The 26404-nt window shown below is 41.1% G+C and overlaps 1 protein-coding gene across 1 annotated transcript; it reads right to left on the minus strand.

Moving 5' to 3' along the window:
* Window positions 1-18114: 18114 nt before the first annotated feature.
* FOXQ1 (forkhead box Q1) lies at window positions 18115-21671 on the minus strand. Its single transcript, XM_007488051.3, has one exon. It carries the CDS (start codon window positions 20522-20524, stop codon window positions 18965-18967), a length of 1560 nt encoding a protein of 519 aa, XP_007488113.2. The 5' UTR covers window positions 20525-21671; the 3' UTR covers window positions 18115-18964.
* Window positions 21672-26404: the final 4733 nt, after the last annotated feature.

Genomic DNA, 26404 nt, shown 5'->3' on the forward strand with positions numbered 1-26404 from the left:
TCTGGCTTATGACCAAGTCAAGATGTTACCCTAGGGATGCCATTGAACTTCTTTAAAAAGGAAGGAGGACCAAAAGCAACTGGTGATTAGTACAATGAGAGACCTTGTAGTAAAGGAAATGGAAGAAATAACCCTTATCATTAAGGGTTTATACTCCAGTTTTTTAACCAAAAACTTTGTCTTCTTTCAAGATTCAACTCCTCTGTCAGGAAGGGTGAGGTAGTTCCTCCTCTATGAAGCATTTGTTGTACCCTTTTCCATTACGCCCAGATTAGTTATCAATGCTCTCTCTCTGTCTGTCTGTCTGTCTGTCTGTCTGTCTGTCTGTCTGTCTGTCAATATACTTATTTATTTGTGTTCACATTGTGTCCTTTACCCCAGGTAAATGAATGCTCCTTGAGGACTAGGGATGCTATTGCACTTTATCTTGGTAGCTCTAGCATCCAACACAGTGTCTTGAATGTGCTGAATTAATGTTATTTAACTTGAATTGAAGAGAGAGATTTAAGGCTGAAAGGAAACTTAAAGGTCATTTTGTTCCACTTCATTTTACAAATGAAGAAACTTAGGGGCAACAATTTGCCTCAAGACACACAGGTAGTGAGTCAGAGGGCTGGAATTCTACCCCAAGTCCTCTGACTCCAAACTCTGTGCTCTTTCAATTATGCTTTGGAGTTTCTCTTCCTGGAGTAAGTAACCCTCAGTTTGTTGGCTCCTAACAATAATGATGTCTTTTATTATACTTATAAATGTCCCTGGAGGCTATTATTCAAAAGGGTGCAGCCAATAAATATGAGGAATAATAACCATAATCTTGCTTCATATGGAAGATGATGAATAATTATTCCAAAGGGTCAAAAGTACCTAGTTTGCTCAAGATTTTCCCGGCATTTCTTAAATTAGTGAATAGAACATTGAAAAAAGAAGATTAAATGAAAACTTTTTGAGAAGGCTGTGGGAGAAAATACCACTACTTCATAACTAGAGACAGTATAAGGGCAAATGTATATGTGTATAGATGTTAGGGTAAAGAGAGGAGAGGTTTTATTGACCTATTTATATATCTTTTCATATCTTCTCTGAAACTCAGTAGTAGTGTGACCATGGGCACTTAATTCCTCTGAGTCTCCTTTTTTAAAAAATGTAAAATGAGAATATTTGAACTATTATAAGAACTTAAATCTATGTTTTATGCTAAATATGAGGATTCTAAAGTAATATTGTGGTCACTGATTTAAAAATATTATAGCTTAAATCAAAATGACTTTTAGCAGCTTTGTTTACAAAGAGACAGAAAGAGTGAAAGAGGAAAAATGTAGTTAAAGAGACAGAAAATACTGCCTAACTACAAATACAAATACAAAAAATAAATTTAATCCTGTCTCCAGACCTCAAATGTGAATCCGAAAGTGAATCTCACTCATCCAAAGTCCTAACTAGGAAACCAAAATCCAAAAAACCAGGAGACACTGAAGAATCTGCTGAGAACCTTCAGTGCACACAAGCCCAAGACTGCCAAGAATCTCACCAGAACTCACACTGAAGGAAGTATCCCACCAAAGCACCAATGAGTAGAGAGGGTCTCCTTATCAAAGAACCAAGGAAGGAATCACTCCACTCACCACCATATAAGTCAATGCAGGATCCAGGGAAAGAGTATTCTCCTTCACTCTGTCCACCAATGCAGAGAGAGCCCCACTGAATCCTTGAGCTGGCCTTTTAAAGAAGTTTTCTTTATGCCATTTCCTGTTGCTCCCTCATTTTAAGGGAAAAAGTCATAGTCTTTCAATTTGTCTAGCACTGCCTAAGGAGGGCAGTGACCTTTGGAGGTGTGAGCTTACTCTAGTAAGTGACTTCTGAACTGTCTTACTTAGTGTCTGGTAAGGTACTAAGTAGGGGTACTTAAGTTTTTGATTGATTAACTTAAAAGTTGATGATTGATAGACAAAGAGAGTTTGATTCACTCTTCATACTATCTACTTCACAGGTTGTTGTGAGGATAAAATGAAATATCTGGAAAGCATTGCAAACTTTAAAGATATTATATAACTTTTAACTATTTTTTTTTCCTGAATAGGATTCTGTACCTTATTTTGGAAGGCTGCCTTTCGTACAATGAATGTGACGCTTTTCAGTATTCCTGGATTTCTCTCTCCTCTCTGGTACTATGTTCTTTCTGCACAGATTCATCTCCATCAAAGAAAGATTATAATTCAATGATTACTGGTGAGTTTTGTTTACTTTTTTTAATGGGACAATGGCAGCTATAAAAAATCATGGGGAATGATCATGTTCATTAGTGTGTCTTGTTGGTCATAAGCAGTACACACTGCAGGTAGAAGAAATGGTTTATTTGGTATAAGTTAAGAAAAATTGGAAAAGTTCCCTTATCCCCACAAAATGCCTCTTCTGTTTTCTTGATCATCTTTCAAATTCTCAAATTAGATCTGAATTCTGTTGATTTGTCAAACAAAGGGTTTTATATTCAATTAAAACATCACCAAGCAAAAAAATCTAGAAATTTAGAAGTTGTTTATACTGCCCTGTGAATGAGTTTAGCAGTCTTTCTTGAGATTGCTTCATATATAAATATATATATATAATTAATTTATCTTAAATATTCTTTTCTTTTTAAGAGTTTAAGATTTTCTCCCTTTCACCTATCCCTTTGCCACCCACTGAGAAGGCAAACAAGAAGTCAATTATGAATGTGAAAATCATGCAAAACATATTTTCATATTAGTCTTATCACAAAAAAACGCAAAAAGAAAAGAAAAAAGAAAACAAGAATATTATACTTCGATTTGCATTCAGAGTTCGTCAGGTCTCTTTCTGGAGGTGGGTAGCATTTTTAATCATGAGTCCTTTGGAATTGTTTTGGATCATTGTGTTGATCAGGGTAGCCAAACTATTTCACGGTTGATTATCATTACAATATTGCTGTTAACTATGAATATCTCTTAACTATCAACTCACTTTGCATCATTTCATATAAATCTTGCCATATGTTTTCTGAAACCATCTCTTTTGTCATTTGTTATAGGATAACTACTCCACAATCATATGCCACAATGTGTTCAGTCATTCCCCAGTTGAGGAGCCTCCCCTACTTTTCCAATTCTTTGCCACCACAAAAAGAACTACTATAAATATTTTTGTACATATCCAATTTTCCCCTTCTTTTATCTCTTTGGGGTGTTATCTAGTAGTGGCACTTCTGGATGGAAGAGTATTATACAGTTTTATAGACCTTTAAGCAGAGCTCAAAAATTTTCCCCAGTGGTTGGACCAATTCACAACTCCATCAACACCTTTTTGGTGTGCCTGTATTCCCGCATTTCCTCCAGCATCTGTCATTTCTGATTCTTGCTTGTCCTTTGTTTTAAAGAGGACCAATGATAGCATGGGGTGATGTATTGCCTGGAGCATGAATTGAGTTTGAGCTAGTGTTGTGCAAAGTCAGTAGACTTCCTCTCTCTTCCAGAATAATCAAAGTTCAATGGCAAGACAAAAGTCAGAATGGTCGTGATGGCCTGGGATATAGTCAATGACTTTGGTGTCTTCAAAGTCTGACTGAGCTCTAAGTGCTCCATAATACTTGTCTTAGCCATCTTCATGGCCTTTGGAACAAATTGTTCTCATCTGCTTATTCTGCTGGGGGAAGTCTTCACATGCTTGGGGTAGATAGCCACCTAACTCACAGACAAGACTGAAGTCTGTAGATTACGCTCCACCTGGTTTAGTCCCCCAGCCAAGACAATTTTATCAGAGTGTGTACAGTGTGCATTCTATAGCTTCTTGGAGCCACAGGTGAGAGAACTGGGTGAAAAGTAGACACTGAAGGTAGATGAACAGCATTGAAGTACTAGTCTTCCTTGAACACCCCATAAACCCTATATACTATAATTTCTGATAGGTGTGAGTTAGTACCTCAGAGTTGTTTTAATTGGCATTTCTCTGATCACTAGTGATTTAGAACTTTCAAAAACAAACATGACAATAGCTTTGATTTCTTCTTCTGAAAACTGCCTGTTCATATCCTTTGGCCATTTATCAATTGAGAAATGGCTCTTATTTTTATAAATTTGATTCAGCTCCCTACATATTTGAGAAATGAGGTCTTTAAGAGAGAAACCTGGACTTCTGGGTAATCATGGCTGCAATCTAGATGCCACACGCTTCCTCTCCCCGGCATCGAACGAAATAGACTACATCAAAGGAGCATAAAAATCACCTTTGGCAGAACAGGACTCCCCAGTACCCCACAGAGGCAAAGGTACATGGGATTTGAACATTTCCACACTATAATAAGAAGGAGGAAAAGCTTGCACAGAAACGTAAACTGAGCCGCCCTTCCCCCCCCCCCCACCTCCCCCACCAAACCAGAGCGAGCTACTGGAACATTCACTGGGACATCAAGTGAGTGGGGAATGTCTCTGTCTGGGGGGGGGCACTCCGGGGTCCTTGGGATCTGGGGACTGCCAGGAAACAACGTCTCAGAGTGGTTTCACGGGAGAACCTGGCGCTGAGCACGGGCTGCGGAGCCTTACTCAGGGCGGTTGCGCTGAGCATCTGGGTGGAGCTAAACACCAGGGGCAGACCACACGCTGATTATCTGGGAAGAGCTGAACACCTGGGCAGTTTGGCTGTGATCAGGGGCCCAGCTCTCTAAGAAACCTCAGAGGCTGGGAAGAACTATTCTGAGGCAACCTAAATTCACAGAAAACCCGTCCATATCACCCAGACCCCAGACCAAAAAGGAAAAGGGAATAAAACCACCAAAGGGATGGCTCACATGGCCCAAAATCAAGCCTCCAGGAAGAAAGGGAAAAAGGTGACTATTGAAAACTTTTATGGTGGAAGTACCCAAGGAAAAGAAGAGAATGAGGCGGAAATCCAAAAAAAATCAGAATATGGCTCCCAAAATGGAAACTATCAACAAGCACTGGAAGATCTCAAACTGGAACTTATCCAAAAGATGGAAACCTGGAAAGAAAAATGGGAGAAAGAGATCAGCAGTTTGACAGATAAGACTGCTCAATTGGAAAAAAGAGCTCGAAGCATCCAATAGAAGGGCAGACAAAGCTGAAAAGCAAAACCAGTCCCTAATGACCAGAATTAAGCAACTCAAAGAAAGTGAGATCATAAAACAGCAAGAATCAATAAAGCAAACCCAAAAAATTAATGAATTAGAAGAAAACATAAAATATCTCACTGAGAAGGTCACAGATTTGGAAAACAGAGGGGGAAGAGACAACCTCTGAATTATCGGTCTCCCAGAAAAACCAGAGATAAACAATAAACTTGATATTATTCTACAGGAGATTATAAAAGAAAATTGCCCCCACGTTCTGGAGCAAGGGGGCAAAATAGAAATAGAAAGGGTTCATAGAACACCCTCTATACTAAATCCCCAAAAGACAACCCCTAGGAATGTAATTGCCAAATTCAAGAGCTTCCAAGAAAAGGAGAAAATCCTACAATAAGCCAAGAAGAGGAGCTTCAGATATAAGGGGGCTCCCATAAGGATCACACACGACCTAGCGGCTAACACACTAAGAGACAGCAAAGCATGGAACATGATATTTAGAAAGGCAGGAGAGCTGGGTCTCCAACCAAGAATCAACAACCCAGCAAAACTGACTATATACTTCCAGGGGAAAGTATGGGCATTCAACAAAATAGAAGATTTCCAAGCATTTGCTAAGAAAAGACCAGAACTTAGTGGAAAATTTGATATCCAAGCACAGAAAGCAAGAGAAACATGAAAAGGTAAATATGAAAGAAAGGGAAAAGGAGGTAAATCTTATCTTTTTCTTTAAGTCAAACTCTCTTCTATAAGGACTACATTTATATCAAATTATATATATTAATATGTGGGGAAAATGTTTTGTGTAACTCTCAAAAATTGTAGCATCATAAGAGTAGTTAGAAGAAACATGCATAGGGAAAGATTGGGGCATTAAGAAGATTTGGGGAAAGTGGGGGCAAAGAAAGGAAAAGGGAGGGGGGAACTATTGATAACACTAAGATTTACTTCAAGAAATAGGGGGGGACTTAATAGAATAATCTTTCCCATATAAAGATACACATGGGAAGGGGAGGGGAAGAACTCTCATATGAAAAGGAGAGGAAGAGAGCATGAAGTGGAATTACTCAAACCTTACTCTCAGTGAAATCAAATCTGAGAGGGAAGAACATCTAGATCTAGTGGGATCCTGAATTCTATCTTATCCCTTAGGGCAAGAAAGAAAGGAAAATTAAGGAGGAGGGGGAAGGAGTATAAAAAGGGAGGGAAGGAGAGGGGGGAGGGGAAGGGAGCATAAAAATGGAGGGGCTAGAAAGGGAAGCATCTCAAGGGAGGGGACTAGGGGGACTGACCTAAAGTAAATCACTGGTTCAACAGGATATAGCTAAAGAAGAAAGGTCAGAACTAGGGGAAGATATCAAAATGCCAGCAAATCCACAAATGACAATCATAACTTTGAACGTGAACCCATAAAACGTAGACAAATAACAGATTGGATTAGAACCCAAAACCCTACCATTTGTTGTCTTCAAGAAACACATATGAGGCGGGTTGACACTCACAAGGTTAGAATTAAAGGTTGGAAGAAGACCTTTTGGGCCTCAACTGATAGAAAGAAGGCAGGAGTTCCAATCATGATATCTGACAAAGCCAAAGCAAAAATAGACCTGATCAAAAGGGATAGGGAAGGTAAATATATTCTGTTAAAAGGGAGTATAGACAATGAGGAAATATCACTAATCAACATGTATGCACCAAATGGTATAGCATCCAAATTTTTAATAGAGAAACTAGGAGAATTGAAGGAGGAAATAGACAGTAAAACCATATTAGTGGGAGACTTGAACCAACCACTATCAAATTTAGATAAATGAAACCAAACAATAAACAATAAAGAGGTAAAAGAGGTGAATGAAATCTTAGAAAAATTAGAGTTAATAGACATATGGAGAAAAATAAATAGGGACAAAAAGGAATACACCTTCTTTTCAGCACCACATGGCACATTCACAAAAATAGATCATACACTAGGTCACAGAAACATGGCACTCAAATGCAGAAAAGCAGAAATAATAAATGCAGCCTTTTCAGATCACAAGGCAATAAAAATATTGATCGGTAAGGGTACATGGAGAGCCAAACCAAAAATTAATTGGAAACTAAATAATATGATACTCCAAAATCAGAAAGTTAGAGAAGAAATCATAGAAACAATTAATAATTTCATTGAAGAAAATGACAACGGCAAGACATCCTTTCAAACCTTGTGGGATGCAGCCAAGGCAGTACTTAGAGGAAAATTCATATCCCTGAGTGCATATATTAACAAATTAGGGAGGACAGAGATCAAGGAATTGGAAATGCAAATCAAAAAACTTGAGAACGAACAAATTAAAAATCCCAAGAAGAAAACCAAACTAGAGATCCTAAAAATTAAGGGAGAAATTAATAAAATCGAAAGTGACAGAATTATTGATCTAATAAACAAGACTAGAAGCTGGTACTTTGAAAAAACAGACAAAATAGACAAAGTACTGGTCAGTCTAATTAAAAAAAGGAAAGAAGAAAGCCAAATTAACAGCATCAAGGATGAAAAGGGGGATCTCAGCTCCAATGAAGAGGAAATTAAGGCAATCATTAAAAACTACTTTGCCCAACTATATGGCAATAAATATACCAACATAGGTGATATGGATGAATATTTACAAAAATATAAATTGCCTAGACTAACAGAAGAAGAAATAGATTTCTTAAATAATCCCATATCAGAAAAAGAAATCCAACAGGCCATCAAAGAACTTCCTAAGAAAAAACTCCCCAGGGCCTGATGGATTCACCAGTGAATTCTATCAAACATTCAAAGAACAGCTAACTCCAATACTATACAAACTATTTGACATAATAAGCAAAGAGGGAGTTCTACCAAACTCCTTTTATGACACAAACATGGTACTAATTCCAAAGCCAGGCAGGCCAAAAACAGAGAAAGAAAATTATAGACCAATCTCCCTAATAAATATAGATGCAAAAATCTTAAATAGGATACTAGCAAAAAGACTCCAGCAAGTGATCAGAAGGGTCATCCACCATGATCAAGTAGGATTTATACCAGGGATGCAGGGCTGGTTCAACATTAGGAAAACTATCCACATAATTGACCACATCAACAAGCAAACCAACAAGAACCACATGATTATCTCAATGGATGCAGAAAAAACCTTTGATAAAATAAAACACCCATTCCTACTAAAAACACTAGAAAGCATAGGAATAGAAGGGTTGTTCCTAAAAATAATAAACAGTATATATCTAAAACCATGAACTAATATCATCTGCAATGGGGATAAACTAAATCCATTCCCATTAAGATCAGGAGTGAAACAAGGATGCCCATTATTACCTCTATTATTTGACATTGTATTAGAAACACTAGCAGTAGCAATTAGAGAAGAAAAAGAAATTGAAGGCATTAAAATAGGCAAGGAGGAGACCAAATTATAGCTCTTTGCAGATGACATGATGGTCTACTTAAAGAATCCTAGAGATTCAACCAAAAAGCTAATTGAAATAATCAACAACTTTAGCAAAGTTGCAGGATACAAAATAAACCCACATAAGTCATCAGCATTTCTATATAATTCCAACACAGCTCAGCAGCAAAAACTTGAAAGAGAAATCCCATTCAAAATCACCTTAGACAAAATAAAATATCTAGGAATCTATCTGCCGAGACAAACACAGGAACTATATGAACACAACTACAAAACACTTTCCACACGACTAAAACTAGACTTGAACAATTGGAAGAACATTAACTGCTCATGGGTAGGACGAGCCAATATAATAAAAATGACTATCCTACCCAAACTCATCTATTTACTTAGTGCCATACCCATGGAACTTCCAAAAAATTTTTTTACTGATTTAGAAAAAAACATAACAAAGTTCATTTGGAAGAACAAAAGATCAAGGATATCCAGGGAAATAATGAAATGGGCAAGGGTCATGAACAGGCAGTTCTCAGCCAAAGAAATCAAAACTATTAATAAGCATGTGAAAAAATGCTCTACATCTCTTATAATCAGAGAGATGCAAGTCAAAACAACTCTGAGGTATCACCTCACACCTAGCAGATTGGCTAACATGACAGCTATGGAAAGTAATGAATGCTGGAGGGGATGTGGCAAAGTGGGGACACTAATTCATTGCTGGTGGAGTTGTGAATTGATCCAGCCATTCTGGAGGGTAATTTGGAACTATGCCCAAAGGGTGATAAAAGACTGTCTGCCCTTTGATCCAGCTATACCACTGCTGGGTTTGTACCCCAAAGAGATAATAAGGAAAAAGATTTGTACAAGAATATTCATAGCTGCACTCTTTGTGGTGGCCAAAAATTGGAAAATGAGGGGATGCCCTTCAATTGGGGAATGGCTGAACAAATTGTGGTATATGTTGGTGATGGAATACTATTGTGCTAAAAGGAATAATAAAGTAGAGGAATTCCATGGAGACTGGAACAACGTCCAGGAAGTGATGCAGAGCGAAAGAAGCAGAACCAGGAAAACATTGTACACAGAGACTGATACATTGTGGTACAATCGAAGGTAATGGACTTCTCCACTGGTGTCAATGCAATGTCCCTGAACAATCTACAGGGATCTAAAAAACACTATCCACAAGCAGAGGATAAACTGTGGGAGTAAAAACACTGATGAAAAGCAACTGCTTGACTACAGGGGTTGAAGGGATATGACTGAGGAGAGACTAAATGAACACTCTAATGCAAATACCAACAACAGGGAAATGGGTTCGAGTCAAGAATACATGTGATAACCAGTGGGATCGTGCATCGGCTATGGGAGAGGGAAAGGTGGTGGGAGGGGGGGAGGGGAGGAAAAGAAAATGATCTTTGTTTCCAGTGAATAATGTTTGGAAATGACCAAATAAAATAATGTTTAAAATTAAAAAAAAAAGAGAGAGAGAAACCTGCTATAAAAATTTTTTTGTTAATATTACTTAGTTGTTTAGGGTATCTTTTCTCAAAATGTAGTTTCCCTGATTATCTCCTTTAATCAGGCCTACTTTTTCTTTTGCTTTGACTAATATCATGCTAACTCTGCTTTTTTTTTTTACTTCTGCTGACGCCTATTTACTTCTGTTCTAGCCTTTTATTTTAACTGTCTGTGTCTGTGTTTCAAGTCTCTTGTAAACAACATATTTTTGGATTCTGTTTTCTAATTCTTTCTGTTATCTGCTTATGTTTTATAGGTGAGCTCATCTCATTCCCATTCACAGTTCTGTTTATTAAAAGTGTATCTTCTCTCTTGAGATCGCCTTTTTAAAAATGTTTCAATTGTGACCCTACAGGTGTTTCTTAGCAAAGATACTGGAGTGGTTTACCATTTCCTTTTCTAGTTCACTTTACAGATGAGGAGCTCAGGTAAACAGGGTTAAGTGACATGCCTCGAGCCACACAGCTAGTGTCTGAGGCCAGATTTGAACTCAAGAATTTTATGCACTTTGGCACCTCAAAGTCCTTTAAAAAAACAGGAAAAGGGTTAAGAGAATGAAGAATTTGGTGGTGGTAGTTGTGGGGTTTGTGTTTGTGGAATCCACTGAAGAGACAAAAGTATGAAGAAAGGGAAAAATGGAGATGCTGAGGATAGATAAACCATATCTGCTGCACAATTTTGCTCTTCTAATAAAACATAAACTTCCAGAAAGAGATCAGATAGCCTCAGGATAAGATTATCAGCAATACTTTTTTTGGGCCTGAATTGAAGGTTTCATGGATCTATCTAACAGTTTGTTAAATGAGGATAGACTTAAGAAGATATATTTGCTTATAAAATGGTCCTCTCTAGTGAATCTCAGATTTTTTTTGCACTAAAATAATATACTTCCTTCTTTCCTCTTTCCTCCCCTGCTACATCTTCCTATCCTTTTTAGTACAATCTAATCCAGCAAGTGTTTATTAAATGCTTATGAAGTGTAAAGCACTGTGCTGAGTCCTAGGGATAAAAGACAAAATGACAAACAAACCCTGACTTCAGGGAACATGAGAGAATTTAGTGCATCATCCAATATGGACATTGCCTGGATATTTCTCTTAATGACTGCTGTTTCTGAATTAAAGAATGCATTTCAGTGTTTTTGTGTGGGTGTGATACACACATCTATATACAAATGCAATACATATATACACATATGTCTATAAGTTGTAATTGCAAATGATATGTAATGTACATACACAATGCATATCTATATAGACCTTAAGTTCTCTTATACTAATTACATTTTTCATTCTGGAAATTGCTGAAAGGCATTGATATGTTTCATTCTTAAATAAAGAAATGAAAGAATGAATAGCTCTTATATGAACAGTGACTCCTGTGGGATTTGACTCCAGAGTCAGAAAAGTCACACAGGATGCCTACCTTATTACAAAACCTCCTGCAAATAATTTACATTTTGTGACTCAGTTTCTCTTTGAAATAACTATATATATATATATATATTTTGTTATTGGTTATATACTATTTAGCGTTTTCAGTGAGTTGGTTAAGGGAATAAATGGGGCACTGATCAAATGTGCTGATACCATAAAGCTGGAAGGGATAGCTGATATGCAATGGACAAGTGAGTTAGAATGCAAAATTAAAAAAAAATCTCAACTGCCTAGAATATGGGATGGAATCTACTAAGATGAAATTTAATAACTATAAATATAAAAATCTTTAAACTTGGATTAAAAAACCCCCTGACTTCTGAAATGTCAGATGTGAGAGACATGGTCAGACTGAAGATTGTTTGAAAAGAATAGGGATTATGGTGGGCCACAACCTACTTAGAAGCCAACAGAATGATATGGTATCCAAAGAAGTTAATGGAATCTTGGGTACAGGGATTGTGAGTCCTGCTTTCCTCGACATTGGTCAGACTACATTTGGAGTGTTGTCTTCAGTCCTGGGCCCTGCATTTGAGGAAGCCTCCTTCAGAAGAGGATTACAAAGATAATAAAAGACTTGAAGTTTATAACATGTAAAAAGCAGTTAAAGGAATTTAGGATATTTAGCCCAGAGAAAAGAATTTCCAGAAAGAATAGGACAGCAATTTTAATGTATTCAAAGTGCTATTGTTTGCCCAATGAGATTAATTTTGTTCTTCTAGGCTTCAGAGGACAAAAGAACTGGAAGGAATGGAGAGAAGTTGCTAAGATTTAGAGGTGTCCCGACATGCACTTAGGTACTCTTAGGAGGAGTAGGGGTTCCTCACTGGAAGGTGTCAAGGGAAGGCCAGATCACTACTTTTCTGGTGGTATGTAGAAGAGAATCTTTTTATTGGGTTGGACTTCCTGATCTTTGCCTTTGAGCTCCCTCCCATTTCTGAAAGGATGTAATTTTATCTATTTACTGTGATAGGGATGTTATTTAAAGTGATTTTTATATCACTTTAATTACCTAGAGCACTATATTAAGATGAGGTATTTATGAAGATATCTATTTTAACCATCAGAATGACAAAGATCTTTTGATGATCCATTCTATAGTCATCATCTTGAAAATATCTAATTGTGCATATGTATCTGAGTGTGTTACTGTTGGGATAGTTGTATGACCTTGAGAAATTCTTTGGTCCTCATTGCCCCCTTTTGTAAAATGAGGATTTCACTATCTGATCGGTAAGTTCCCTTCCAGCTTTAAAAGTCTTTTGAATCTATGTTCCTAAAATTATGCTTGATCAATAATTGAGCAAGTTTAAGGGTAAAAGTGTCATATTTGACAGAGTTTAGGGGTTTTTCATATTATAATAAAAATTTAGAATTGGAATGAATTCATAAATAAAGCATTTATTAAGTACTTACTATAGGAAGAGCAATATGCTAAATGCTGGGACTACAGACATGAGAGTTAGTCTAGTCCCTGCCCTCAAGGGGGAGACAGCATGGATGGAGGAGTAATATCAAGGGAAGATTAATTTGGTTAGGAAGGTCTTTAGTATGGTGAAAAGAACCTGGATGATCATTAATGCTACCCCTAAATTTTACAGATGTGGAAGTTTGAAACTTCCTCCTGGGCTAATGGTTGGGGGTAGGGAGGAGAAATAGAGAGGAGTCTAGATATCCTGATTCAGTCATGTGGTTTTTCTTGAATGGGGCCCTTGAACAAAGTTGAGTCTTTACAGATATTTTGTCACTTGGAAGAGAACAAAATGCAGTGGCACAGCATTTTCTACCTTTTGCCTTAATAGCTGGAAATTGGTTATCAGGAACAATAAATACATGTCAGAGATGTTTTACTTCTATATTTATTTTAGACTCCAAACAGATGTGATGTGGCTATGAAGTTATAGTAAATTGTCTAATTTAAACTTTTCCTGAAAAGAAAGTCAAGGAGAATCAAAGAATGGTAAGGAAAATATGGAATGATGTTAATATTTATATTTGGCTGTAATTCACCAAAATGAAGACTGATCCAGTTCTCCCTTCAAATACATTCACGAGTTGACAGTTGATTAGTCTTTGACAAGAACAACATTCACTTTTAATAGCTGATCCATCTTAATGATGCAGAGCAGAAATAGCTCCAAAATAACTCCATGATCACCAAATTTTCATGAGAATAGGATCTTTGCCAGTTTGGTGGATTACTTTAAATCCATTAACTTGATTTAGGGCATCATACCAGGACAATCATATGGGACTCAAGGAGTGTAGAATTATAGACTAAAAGCTGGAAGTGACGTTAGAGACCTCGTCCAATATTCTTCTTTTACAAATGGAAACTGTGCCCCAGAGAATAGAAATGACTTGTACAAGGTTACACAAGTAAAAAGTACAAGAGATAGAATTTGGAGTCTGAATCTGATTCTAACTCTAGCACTTTCCCCACTGTATCCAGTTCTCCACAGAAGAGAGTTTTGTTGTTGTTCAAGCATTCCAATTATGTCTGACTCTGCACCCCATTTTGGGTTTTCTTAGCAAAGGTACTGGAGCAGTTTGTCATTTCCTTCTCTAGCTCATTTTACAGATGAAGAAACTGAGACAAACAGGGTTAAGTGATTTGCCCAGGGTCACACAACTAGTTAATATCTGGGACCATATTTGAACTCAGGTCTTCCTAACTCTAGGCTCAGAACTCAGTGAACCAGTTGCCAAGACTGGGCTCATGGAAGATAGATACTCTACGAAGCTTCAGGCTTCTCTGATTATAGCACCTAAGGTCCCCAACTACATGATCCCCTGATTACCTATCTGCTTCTATTCCATTTAAGACTTCTACTTTTTGTCATCCTTGCCAATTTTTATGGGTGTGATTTAAAATCTCAAATTTGTTTTCATTTTCATTGTTCTTTTTTTATTTGCAGCAATATTTCATATGGTTATTAGTTCTTAATTCTGCTTTTGAAAAATAATTTTTTCCATATCCGATGATCACTTATCTATTAGCTCTTGACCTTATTATACTAGACAAGAATTCTAGGCCTCAATTTCCTTATCTGTGAAGTGAGAGGATTTGGACTAGATGATCTCTAATCTTACAACTAGAATTTAAGCTCAGTGAAAGTGAAAGGGGGACCATTTCTTAATCCTCTATTAACATAGTACCTTGAGTAAAAGAGGAGCTTATTTTAAGTCTGCCAAATTGAATTTAATTACACCTGTATTCATAAATCATTGCAACTAGTCAAGGAGCCATCTCCTTAGGTACCTGTTATCTCTGTCAAAGGCAAGAGTTCTGGTGTTTGTTTCCCTCCCCATGTCCCATCCCTAAATCCTGTCGCTTGGACTTATGAAGAATCATTTGGGGGTGGGGTGGAGAGAAAGGGATTGTGGAATATGCATAGTACCTTTTGGGACTGGCCCAATGTTTTCTATCAGACAACTTGCTACCTCTCTCATGACGGAATTGAATGGGAGACGGAGGAAAGAAAGAAAAAGAGTTAGTTCAGTCCAGGTCTCTGAGGGAGGAGACTAGGGAAAGTAGAGGTTGTAAAGGACCAGCACCCGTCTATCCACCCCAGCCCCCATTTCAGGAAGAGGTAAGAGAGCCTTCTGAGCATCCTGGTGCAAAGTGACTGCTACTACTACAAAGGAAGGCAGAAGGAGCAGACTGACACCTGCCAAGCCAGGAGGACAGATTTGGACTACTATGTTCCTTATTTGCTTTCTACTCTCCTTACCCTTGCCGACTAGCTCATCGAGCCCGTGGCCTTGCTTTTTTTTTGGGGGGGGGGGATGACCCCAACTGAGTCTCCCAAACAAAACAGAACACCACACCAGCCCCCAAGCCACCCGCCGCGGTCAAGTGTCTGCTCTGTGGTTGCCTGCTGCTGCCGGGTGTTTGGACAGGTGTGCTCAGCGTCCCTCTCCAGCCCTCCATTCATCTCAGTCTCTCAGGTCTGACAGGTCGCCTGATTTACAGCCTGGATCCCCAGGGGAGCCCATTCTCCCAAGTTCTTCGTCCTGCCGGGTGCCTGCCCGCCAGCCGGTGGCTGTCAGCGCAGAGGTCCTAGAAGGCTCCCCCCCTCTCCCTGCTCTGGTGTAGGGTGAGGGAGGGAGGGAGGGAGGGAGGGAGGACTAAACGTCTGGAATTAGCTAGAGTCAGGAATATAGACTACATCCCACCGAATGTCGTGTGCGTTACAGCTTCTGGATTCTCAGCCTTCCTTCTATTCCTTCTGATGAAGATTTCTTGTCCACCGTCATAAGGGAATTGGTGTTTTTTTTTGCTTTTTTTTTGTTGTTGTTTTACAGGACTCCCCTTTCTCTGTCACTTCCTAAAAACCACAGTGTCTCTTCATGGAGAATTTCCATTTTTAGGGCAATAACTAAAATAAGAATTTGCTAAAAATTTTTACCAACCCAAGGGATTGAAACACATCTGTAAGTATTAATATAATTTTAAAAGTTTCCTTTCTTTTTATCATAATGGAATGTTGGTGACATCATTCTGCTTTCTGATCAGAGAGACCTTTTTCTATGGAAAACCTGGAAAACAGAAACGACTTAAGGGAAGGAGAAGGAAGAACTGAACCAGGGAGTTGGCACAAAAGAGTAAAATTCATTGAAGATTTCTCCTTGTATCTCTCTCATCATTTCCCCCCCAAACCTGTTCCGGTTAGTCACTTTAATTTCAATCCTTAAAGTTATGAGATAGCATTAAAAAACTGGGAGCCAAAAAGGTATCAGAAATGATTATTTGAGATGAAGATAATTCATAGCATCTGGACCAGATGACCTTTGAGATATTATCCAGCTCCCAGTCTGTGCTTTACAAATTGTTTCTGTAGAAAACCTCTCAGTGCTAGCCAGACCCTGATTGGGGCTTTAAGCAGTTGGACACCCAGTGACTGCTTAAAAAACCCAAACAAACCCAATGAGCCTGTTTTTTAAACGATTACTTTCTGCTTTGTAATTTTATGTTCTCAGATCTTTGGCTGGGGGTGGGGGTGGGGTGTGATGTATACAGATGTATACATTTTTGCTTCTTGTGTTACAAAAATTTACTTCTCCTATTTAACGCAAAACTACTTCCATGTCAAACAGAATTTTTCAAAAAGGTTAAGATTAGGCAACATCAGTTGACTAATTCCATGAAGAAGTAAGGAAGTGAACAAATTCACTTTTCTTTCAGACTGTGTTTACAAATAAAAAATGAAACATTGAAACCATATTTGCAAATAATGCCAATCAAAAGAACATCCCTTATCTTTATTTGAGGTGAATGAAGAAAGCTTCCCCTCCTCAATTCCATTATTTTGAGAGTTCAGTGTATACTGAACTTCAACATTCTTCTAGAGAAGCAATGAGATCTAAAATGAATTTACATGTATTTGATGTAATTTTCATTAATCCAGTTTTGTTAATTTTCTTACAGCTAAGCTTATCTTCCCGATACATGTTTTAAAATTGTGTTATGATTTGATACTGCTCTTTTAAATTGAGATCTCTAAATGAATCAGTTAGAATAGTTCATTGAAATCACTAGACTAACACCACTAAACAAACCAAGACTAGCAGATGGAACTGGGAATAAAAGTGTTTCTTCAGCGCCAAAAGTGCCAAAAGGCAACACCCTAAGAACACTACCACTATATTCTCCCTCTTCCCTAACCCCTACACACTCCAAAGAGAAAAAAGAATTAAGGATTCTAGTTCTGCACTAGCAACATGGGGCATGTGTGCTAGGTATGTATGAACAGGTGGGACAATGTTTGAATCTCTTTGTAACAGTGACAGTTACAGGCAATGTAAATCCCTTAGTTAGAATGGCTTAACCCTTTCAGTGCTAGAACAATATTGTCATTGGACTCACTGAGAAACAGGTGCATATGTGCTTGATAAGTCCCCTAAATTAACTGATTTAAACTGAAATGTGGTTACTTTACTGCCCATGTGTCTATCCTTTTTATATTTGAGTGTAATGCTGGTGGTAAACTCTATTTAGCTCATTTGGATGAGGCTATCGGTTTCAAACAAATGATGAAGTTTAATTGTTTCCCACCCCCACCCGTGAATATGCTGATCTCCAAGTTTCTCTCCAGTTTGTCATTCCCATGATCAAACTTGTCTTTGCAATCTTGGCATTTTAGATCTCCACAAAAAGGAAAACTAAGAAAGGGAAAAGTTACTTTCCCCCCTATATCTTGCTAAAATGTTGCATTCCTGAAAAGGTAAGCATCTTGATTTTAACAAAAACACTTAACTCTGGAGAAACACTTAGAAGAGCAGTCTTCAGTGTGTTGGGACCTACACACACTAAGATTTAGACCTTTGGGTGGGGGGGGGGAGAAGAAAGGGATATGCCAATAGGTATAAAAGTAACTTACTCAGAAGATGATTACCTAAATATGAGTTTGCTTAAAGGTCCATGTTCCTAGGCAGAACATCCCCTGGAGGGGGATAAAATTTAGAACCTGTTTCTGGGTAACTCAGGTGAATCTTAATGGTGGGAGTGGGTGGGAGACAGCCAAGATTAGAAATGATTCCTCTGAAACGCTGGAATTTTCCTTAGCCCAGAACAGGATAGGATCTTACCACTTGACCAAAACAACCTCTGACACTCCAGATACAAACACCATACTTAGGCCTGTTTTGTGAGTTTTATTCAAAAATAAGCATATGCCCGAGTTTCATAAAATTTACACAGTGTATGTACACAGATACAAATAAAATAAAATTAAAAATAAAAATCACACCTGTTTTCTAGTGGCAGTGGTCCTGGCACTGCACATAATTTATAATGCTAATTTTTAAAGTAACTGCTTAGTCTCAAAGGACCACAGTTTGATATCGCTGAACCACAAATAAAGCTGTATGTAGCCCGTTGCCTGCAACATTTTCAATTCAAAGGTTTTCTTTTATATAAATAATTTAATTAGAAAAAATCCATCAACAAATTCCCTTAGAGTTATGCAGTTTTCTTTTTTTCTTTTGGCACAGTGATGCATTGGTTTATAGCAGAGAACTGACTTAAAAACTCTGTCATTCTCACTCTCAAACACACGAGCAAAAGCAACCATACACACACAGTGGGGCCCAGGGTGCCCCAAACAGTAGTCTCATTATATATCTTATGGAGTTTTTCCCTGATCAAGCTGCAAATTTCTTTTGCCTAGGGAGAATCAAGGGAGAAATGTAAGGGCAGAAAGGTTAGGGACTAAGGGATAAAGAAGAGAGGACAAGTCTTAGTCAAGTAGTTTAAAACAATGATTAAGAATCGCTTTGGTCCACTAAAAGACAAAATAAAACTTTTTTGGACTCATTAAGTTAGAACATCTGTTGAAAATGCATTGGCTTTAAGGCACGTGAAATTTAGATTTTTTAAGTCTGGGTAGAAAGCGTAAAACCCAGAGCTCGGATTTTTCTCTCTTCTCCTCCGCCCATTCCCCAGCCCAAATCCCACCACCTTCTCTCACCCCCATATTCCCCATTTAGGCAAGAAGAGTCTCCATGGGGTAAGGTTGGTAAGTGCTGGGGCCACATCCTGAGGCTGCTTGTAAGGCTCCGGATAACCGGAGGGGGCAGTACAACTGCGAACTGCCCGCAGCCAGCGGGCTTCGGAAAGCCTTGGCCGGGGCTGTGGAGAAGGGAGGCGTAAGGAATAGCTGTGGAGCCTGGGGCTGCTCCGCGGGAGGCTCGGAAGCCGGAGCCAGCGGCGCCTCCCTCCTTCGAGTCTCCAGGAGCACGGGTTCACCCATTCCGTAGGCGTACAGCTGCAAGAGGGTCCCGCTTGCGGCGACCGCCCGCGCACCTCCCCTAGGGAACAGCGGGGACTGCTGTGGGTGCGGGGCTGGAGGGAAGGCGGTTAAGTTCGGGTATCCAGCAGCGCCCCGTAAGGAGGAAGCTCCGGCGGCAGCCGACCACAGCAGCCTTGCGGGCTGTGGGTAGGCTCGGGTCTCTGCGACCTGGTCTCCGCGGCGGCGGAAGGGCTTGCTGAGGATACTGTCAATGGCGAAGGAACTGGAGAACTTGCCTGCGGGGCTCGTGTTTTCCTCCTTGCAGCCCCGGGAGCAGGAGGACGGAGACAGAGACGAGGAGGAGGTGGAAGCAGAGGGCGCTGCGCTGCAGTCACTGCCGCCGCCGCCGCCGCCGCCGCCAGTGCCACGGCCCGCAGAGGTCGGGGGAGGTGGAGGTGGTGGCTGCAGCAGCAGGCGGGCGGCGCCGGCCGGGTGAGCGGCTGCCACAGCTGCAGCCGCAGCAGCAGCGGCAGCGGCAGCCGCGGCCGGAGCGCTCTCCTCTGGCTGCAGAGACGAGGGCGCCGCTGCCTTGTGACTGAGCCTCTTGCGGCGGCGGCGGAAGACCCCGTCCGCGAAAGTGTACTCGCTATTGGGGTTGAGCATCCAGTAGTTGTCCTTGCCCCAGGGTCGGGAAGGGTCGCGCAGCACCTTGACGAAGCAATCGTTAAGCGAGAGGTTGTGCCGCACAGAATTGCGCCAGCCGGTGTAGCTGCCGCGGAAAAAGGGGAACTTGCCCATGAGATACTCGTTGATCTCGGCTAGCGTCAGGCGGCCACCGGCCGAGTCGCGAATGGCCATGGCAATGAGCGCGATATAAGAGTAAGGGGGCTTAGGTCGCCGCGTGTAGGGTTTGCTTCGCCCACCTCCTCCCTCGCAGTTGCTGCCGCTGGGGTTACCTCCGACGCCGCTGCTGCTACTGCTCCCGCCGGAGTTTCCTCCTGGTTCATTCGCATCGCCTTCGGTGGCCGGGGCTGCCAATGAGGGGTCTTCCCCAGAGCAGCCGCTCTCACTCCCTTCGCCTCCGCTGCTGATGCTGTGGCTGCAGTGAGCCACCAATTCCCCTGAACTGCTGCTGGTGCTGATGCTGCAGGACGGGCTATTGGGGCTATTGGCTGCGCAGTCCCCATCCGACCCCAGGTCGTCCTCACCAGCAGCCGAGAGAGGCGACGCGGCACAACTGCCGCCAACGCCTTCCAGGTCGCTAGTCGTCTTCTCCTCGTAAGAGGTGCGGGGGGCGAAGACTTCTAACTTCATCCCACTTACCACCTCTCTCTGTCTCTCTCTCTCTCTCTCTGTCTGTCTGCCTCTCTCTGTCTCTGTCTCTCTTTCTCTCTGTCTGTCTCTGTCTGTCTGTCTGTCTCTCTCTCTGTCTCTCTCTGTCTCTGTCTCTCTCTGTCTCTGTCTCTCTATCTCTGTCTCTCTGTCTCTCTGTCTGTCTCTCTGTCTCTCTCTCCTTTCTTCTATCCCTTCTGTTTCTCTTTAGACTCCTCTTTCCTAATCTCGTCCTTTTCCTGCCCCACTATATTGCTTTTTCCCTTCGGACAGCTCCCTCAGTCACCGGATCGCAGTCGGAGGTTTGCAGGTGGAGGAGACGTTGGAATCTGTCTTGCCTGGCCTCCTTCGGACGCACTCCCTTTCCTTCTTAAGAGAAAAGTGGCGGTGGTTCAGTGGGCTATGCGGATCCTCTTCCGCTGGATTTTGAAGGGGCTGTAATCCCTGGTTGTTGGATTAAGGTGGTGTGTAGGGATGTGAAATGGGTGCTGTCTCCTGTCGGAGGAATTAGTACTCCTGGAAGGGGGAGGGGAGGGAACACAAACCCTTGTACCCAGGCTGCGCTGGTTCTGGATGAGTTTGTCAGACTGAGGGTGTTTTCAAATTTCGTCATCCGTCGGGGGAAAAAAATTAGTTCCTTCGTCTCCTGCGGTAGAAGAGATTTGTATCGCTGTCCATGATGGCAGTGGGAGGGAAAAAGATATATATGATTCCAAAAAATGAGCTTTATGATTGCACCTTCTCCCGCTTTCTTCTCGAGCGTTTTCCCCGTGGTAGAAGTGCTGATACCCCCACGGGCTGAGGGGATCCTAGGGCCTTCAGTCTTGCTCTGCTGGACTCACTCCCCGAGGCCGCAGCAGTGGCAGCCAGGTTTTTATTACTATTAGCATTATTGTGATTATCTCCCTCCCTTTTCCTCGATCCGTTTCTCCTCCACCTTCAGACCGGCCCAATATAACCCTTTGCAGCCTCAGCGGAGGCGGAGCTTCACCCCTGATCCGAAAGGCGAGTGGGTGGAGAGACAAGGTAGCAAAGGTGGGCAGCGGTTAATGGGCGAGATCAGAGCCGTAATTATCCCGGTGACATGGAGAGCTTGTTGGAAAGTTGTTTCGAGCAGGTTGTTTGTTTTGTATCTGCCAGGTTCCGCCCTCTGCCTCCCTTCCAATGATGGACGGCTGGCAGGAGACTTCGCTGTGCGTGCGTGCGTGTGTGTGTGTGTGTGTGTGTGTGTGTGTGTGTTTTGCATAGCAAACTCCTCCTTCCCAGGTGTAAAGTACAGGAATGGCATCTAGGTGGTAGAGCAGAATAGATCCCACTACTTTTAGGACTTGCAAAGCTGCCTTAAAATCCATATGTATGCAGGGCAATACTAGCCGAAGAGCTGGGATTCGATAGTTTAAATACTAGGGGAAAAAACAACAGCAACTCAACAATAACAACTAGAGACTGCTTTAGACTCTCGGGACTGCTAGTGCTGTGGAATTCCAGGTGCTGTACGAAGTTTGATCAAATGTTCAAAGCTCAAGGCTGTAGACTGTTCAAGCTAAGCATCAGACATGTTTTTGCATGTAAAGTTAGAACATTACTTGGCGGGGGGGGGGGGGTTGGGAGGGGGTAGTGTGAAAATCCCGTCAGGGAAATATATGGTATAGTATAGTAGGCTATAGGAAAAAAGCAAGAACTATTCATATCTCAGGCTAATATATCTCTGGAAAGGAAGGCACCGCTCCAGTTAGGTGCAGTAAGTGTCTCTTATAGTAACTGATCTCCTTGACTTTACTCCCTTCGAACTAGCTCGCATTCTGAGGAATTCTGAGAATTTCTCTTTGTATTCTAAAACTTCAATACAATATCCTCATTGAAAACTTGTCTGCCTGATTTTTTTAGAACGCAGTTGAGCTCTTTCTAAGTGATTTCTTCCTAGTCCTTAAAAAAAAAATCAAAGCAACGCCTTCGCTTTTCCTTGGGATAAGGAGATATTTCTTCCACGGGATGTCTAGTCTAGTCTCTCATTCGAATACTTCTGGGGACGAAAGGATCCAGATTTGGCTCCTAGGATTGTCCACAGATTTGTCTGCACTTGAGCACCTGCGGGGACTTGAAAAACTTAGACTAAGTTGCTCTGTAATTTCACCTAGGTTTTAGAAAATAAACATTTAGTGACAAGTAGGGTGGATCTCTGGACGGTGGTTTGGAGGAGGAGGAGGAGGACACCTCTTTTCAACTCCTCATTCCCTTTGCTTTTTTAATAAGGGTACCTGGATTTCTCAACATCGGTTTCCCAGACAGCCAGAAAACGAAAGACGCTTCCCCAGGACAAGCAGAATTTCTGCCCCCCTTCTTTTCTTTCCTGATTACTCAAGGAATTTCAGCAAAGGCTCCTGGAATAAGCAACGATGTGACTTTGGAGAGACTGCGAGTTCTTTGCAAAGACGACAGTTTCTAACTGCATGCCATTACTAAGGTTACATTTCCTCCTTTTTCCTGCCTTTGTTGTAAATAGCAAAGGCAAAAAGCAAGTGTAGGGGAGCTTACTTTTGATGTTTATTTCATTACCTTTCCACCATTTGTGTCGAAAACGTACACAATCCTCTCTTATCTTTACTCAAAGGGCTTTAAAGTCATTCAGAATGAAGTGGGCAAACACGTATGAGCGGATTTATTATTTTTTTTGGAGGGAGGGATGACCATTTTCAAAGATTAGTATGGAGTGTGAGTGTGTGTGTGTGTGTGTGGGGGGGGGGCTGGAGCTGTTAGTGTTTTAGAAAAGAAAGGAAATTTTTTCTGTCACCACCCGGGGGACATTTAGTTCCCCCAGAGGCAATGATGAACGATGGTTGGGAAAACAAGGGAACCAAAGGAAATCTTCATTTACTATTACTTGGAAAGTGCTCTCTCTCTCTCTCTCTCTCTCTCTCTCTCTCTCTCTCTCTCTCTCTCTCTCTCTCTCTCACTCTCTCTCCCTCTCTCCCTCTCTTGTTTTTTAATCTCTTATCATCTCCTTGGAATATAATAGATTGATAGCAGGAAGGGACCTTAATGACTGTTTAGTTCAATTCCCTCTTTTTAAAGATGAGGAAACTAAGGCCTAAAAAGGGAAAGTGACTTACCAAGATGGCACATGTGGCAGAATTAGGATTTGAATTTGACTCCAAGTATCAGTGAATTATTATCCCTGTTTTATAGGTAAGTCTCCTGGCCCATTAAAGGGGAAGCTCAAATTTACCTCAGCAACTTGAAGAATTAAAACTGTTGCTACCTCCCCCTTCCTCTGCTCCCAAGCTGTTACCAGTGAGAATCTGAACCTGTAGGAGGCACTCAAAGTGACAAAAAGCAAGTCTTTCCCTCAGGCACCTTAATACTTGGAACCTAGACAAGGTAATGCCTCCATGCCAACTTCCAGCTCTCCAGCATAATCAGGGACACCCCTGGCTCTTGACTGACTGGTGGACTCACACTAATAGGGAAAGTCCAAATGAATTCATCACTGGACAGGAAAAGCCCCATTTGGGGAGAGGAGAGAGGGAAGTTAATTTAGCTTTATTTCTTTTCCTTGACCTACCTGTGATCTTAAAAAGGAAATTCGCAGAAGACTGAGTGTGTTGTGTATGGAGAGTTGGGTGTGGGAGAGGGAACTACCCAGAAACAAGGTCTATGCTGGGAACCTAGAGTTTTACTTTCCCCCAAACCTCCTCTGGCCTCTAGGGGCAGACATAGGCCTCAGGGCTGTGTTTCCCTTTTGGGTGAGCAGACCCCAGTTCTAAATTCCACTGGGTTTTCCACTCCCTAATAGAGTAACAAAGGGGCAATTGTTGGTTACCCTAACATGGTTCACAAAAGAAGTGTTTGTTTCAGTTGCAAAGATTAATTCTCACCTTCCCCACTCCTTTTTCTCCCTCCTTTCCCCCTTGCAAATCAAAGCTAACAATGTTAATGAACTGAGGTGAGAAGTCAGGGGGCCTATTCCTGCCTGCAGCTGTGCTGGGATCTAGATCTCAGGACCCTGTGATTGGGGAGTGGAACTACAAACTCAAGTCCCTCCCAAAGATTGTGGAGGCATAGAAGAGAGGGCATAATTTGGGAAGCTCACAGCCTGAGAGAGCAATGGGTAAAGGACAATGTTTCCCTAGACAGATATTATAAATGTGCTGAAACTGGCAGTCTATATGTCATGTTTGCCCCTTCCTTACCTTGGGGAAACTAGACCATGTTTCTTTGGCAAATCAATGATGGTGTCTGTGTGGGAAGTAAGTACTATTGCAATGATGGTGAACCTTTTAGACACCACATGCTGGGCCCCAGACTGGGTGCTATGTCCTGCCCCCCTCCCCACTGAGTTCCCCACCTTTACCCCAAACAAAGGTGGGAGAAAGGGAGGGAGTGACCCAGGTGCTCCACTCAGGGGAGGGAGTAAGGGCTTCCATTGGGCTGCTGGGCAGAGGGATGGGGAGGCTCAGTGGAGAGGGGGAATGGAGCAGCTACTCTCCAGTCCCTCTGCCTTTCTAGTAACAAACTCTGGTGGGCAATGCTGCATGTGCCCACAGAGAGGTCTCTGTGTGCCATCTGTGGCACCCGTGTCATAGATTTGCCATCATGGTACTATTGGAATAGCTCCTATTCTGCTTCATGACCTTGCAAGGATTCCCCAAACAGGATGAGATTTTGATGGTTTATTTTTAGGATGGAATGGGAGAGGCTCTTAAGTAAAGGGTTTTTTTTTTTAAATTTTTAGGGTGAAGTAGTGATTTTAGAGAGTTGACTGAACTAGATGCTCAATACCTCATGGATGAAGAAGAAATGTTTTGTGAGTTTAAGTGTGCAGACCAGAGTCCTCCTGGGATAGATACAGAGAAAAGATAGAAAAAACTTAAAAGGGTTGAATAGCTTTTGGGAATTCTCTGATAGAATATAATACTAGCTTCCCCCTCCCCAACCCCAATAGAAACAGAATTGTGTTAGCTGTTTAGGGATAATCTCTTCCTCTTCCTCTTCTCCCCTACTACTACTAGTAATTTTTACAGACTGTGAATCACAAGTTCTCAGCCATACAATAGAGGAGCTGAGATTTGGGAGACCTTGTGATCTAAACAGTGTCTACCAGACTATCAGTGACTAGGTGCTGAAATGTGAACAAATCCTTTTATTTCTTAGTACCTGGTTCCTCTTCTGTAAAATAGAGGATTGGACCCTCTAGTTTTGATTTAAAAAAAAATTACTTCCAGCTCCCAAATTCTTTGATTCTGAGAAGGGAGGATGTTGAAGGTGGCACTGGAAAGGGGACTTCATCCATGTATGCATTGCTAAGTCAGCATGTTGGGTACAGCAGTATCAGTCCTGGACACAATTTAAGTGCCCACTTACTCAAGGTTCCATGCATTATTCTATTAGTTAAAAAGCTTCCCAGAAAGGCAACTTGTTTTCTGCTGCCTAATTATCTATCCTTTGGGGGCATACTATTGATTGGTTAATAATAAAACGATGGAGGTGGATATGGGCCAAACCCTTGCTGGTACTAAGACCCATTAGTTCATCTTATTTTTCCCCCCTACTTCTTAATTTCTATGAAGCTAAGGGGATAAACCTTATAAGGGACAAATTCCCATTTCCTTGATCTTGTGGTTCACTTGACTGATCTATTTAAAGTGATTTTAGAGAATAAGGAAAGATAATGCATATGTCTTAGGGAAACAAGAACTAATGGAAACAACTATTTAGAAAATATCTTGAGGATTTAAGACTTTCCATTGTTAGGTAATGATTTATTGTTTCACTTCCTAAAAATTGCAACCTGGGAAGGAAATAATTGCATTCCTGTAATACCGAGGATAACTTTGTAGACTGGTGTTGCTCTGTAATAGTATT

Source organism: Monodelphis domestica, chromosome 3, assembly GCF_027887165.1.
Source record: "Monodelphis domestica isolate mMonDom1 chromosome 3, mMonDom1.pri, whole genome shotgun sequence".
NCBI lineage: Eukaryota > Metazoa > Chordata > Mammalia > Didelphimorphia > Didelphidae > Monodelphis > Monodelphis domestica.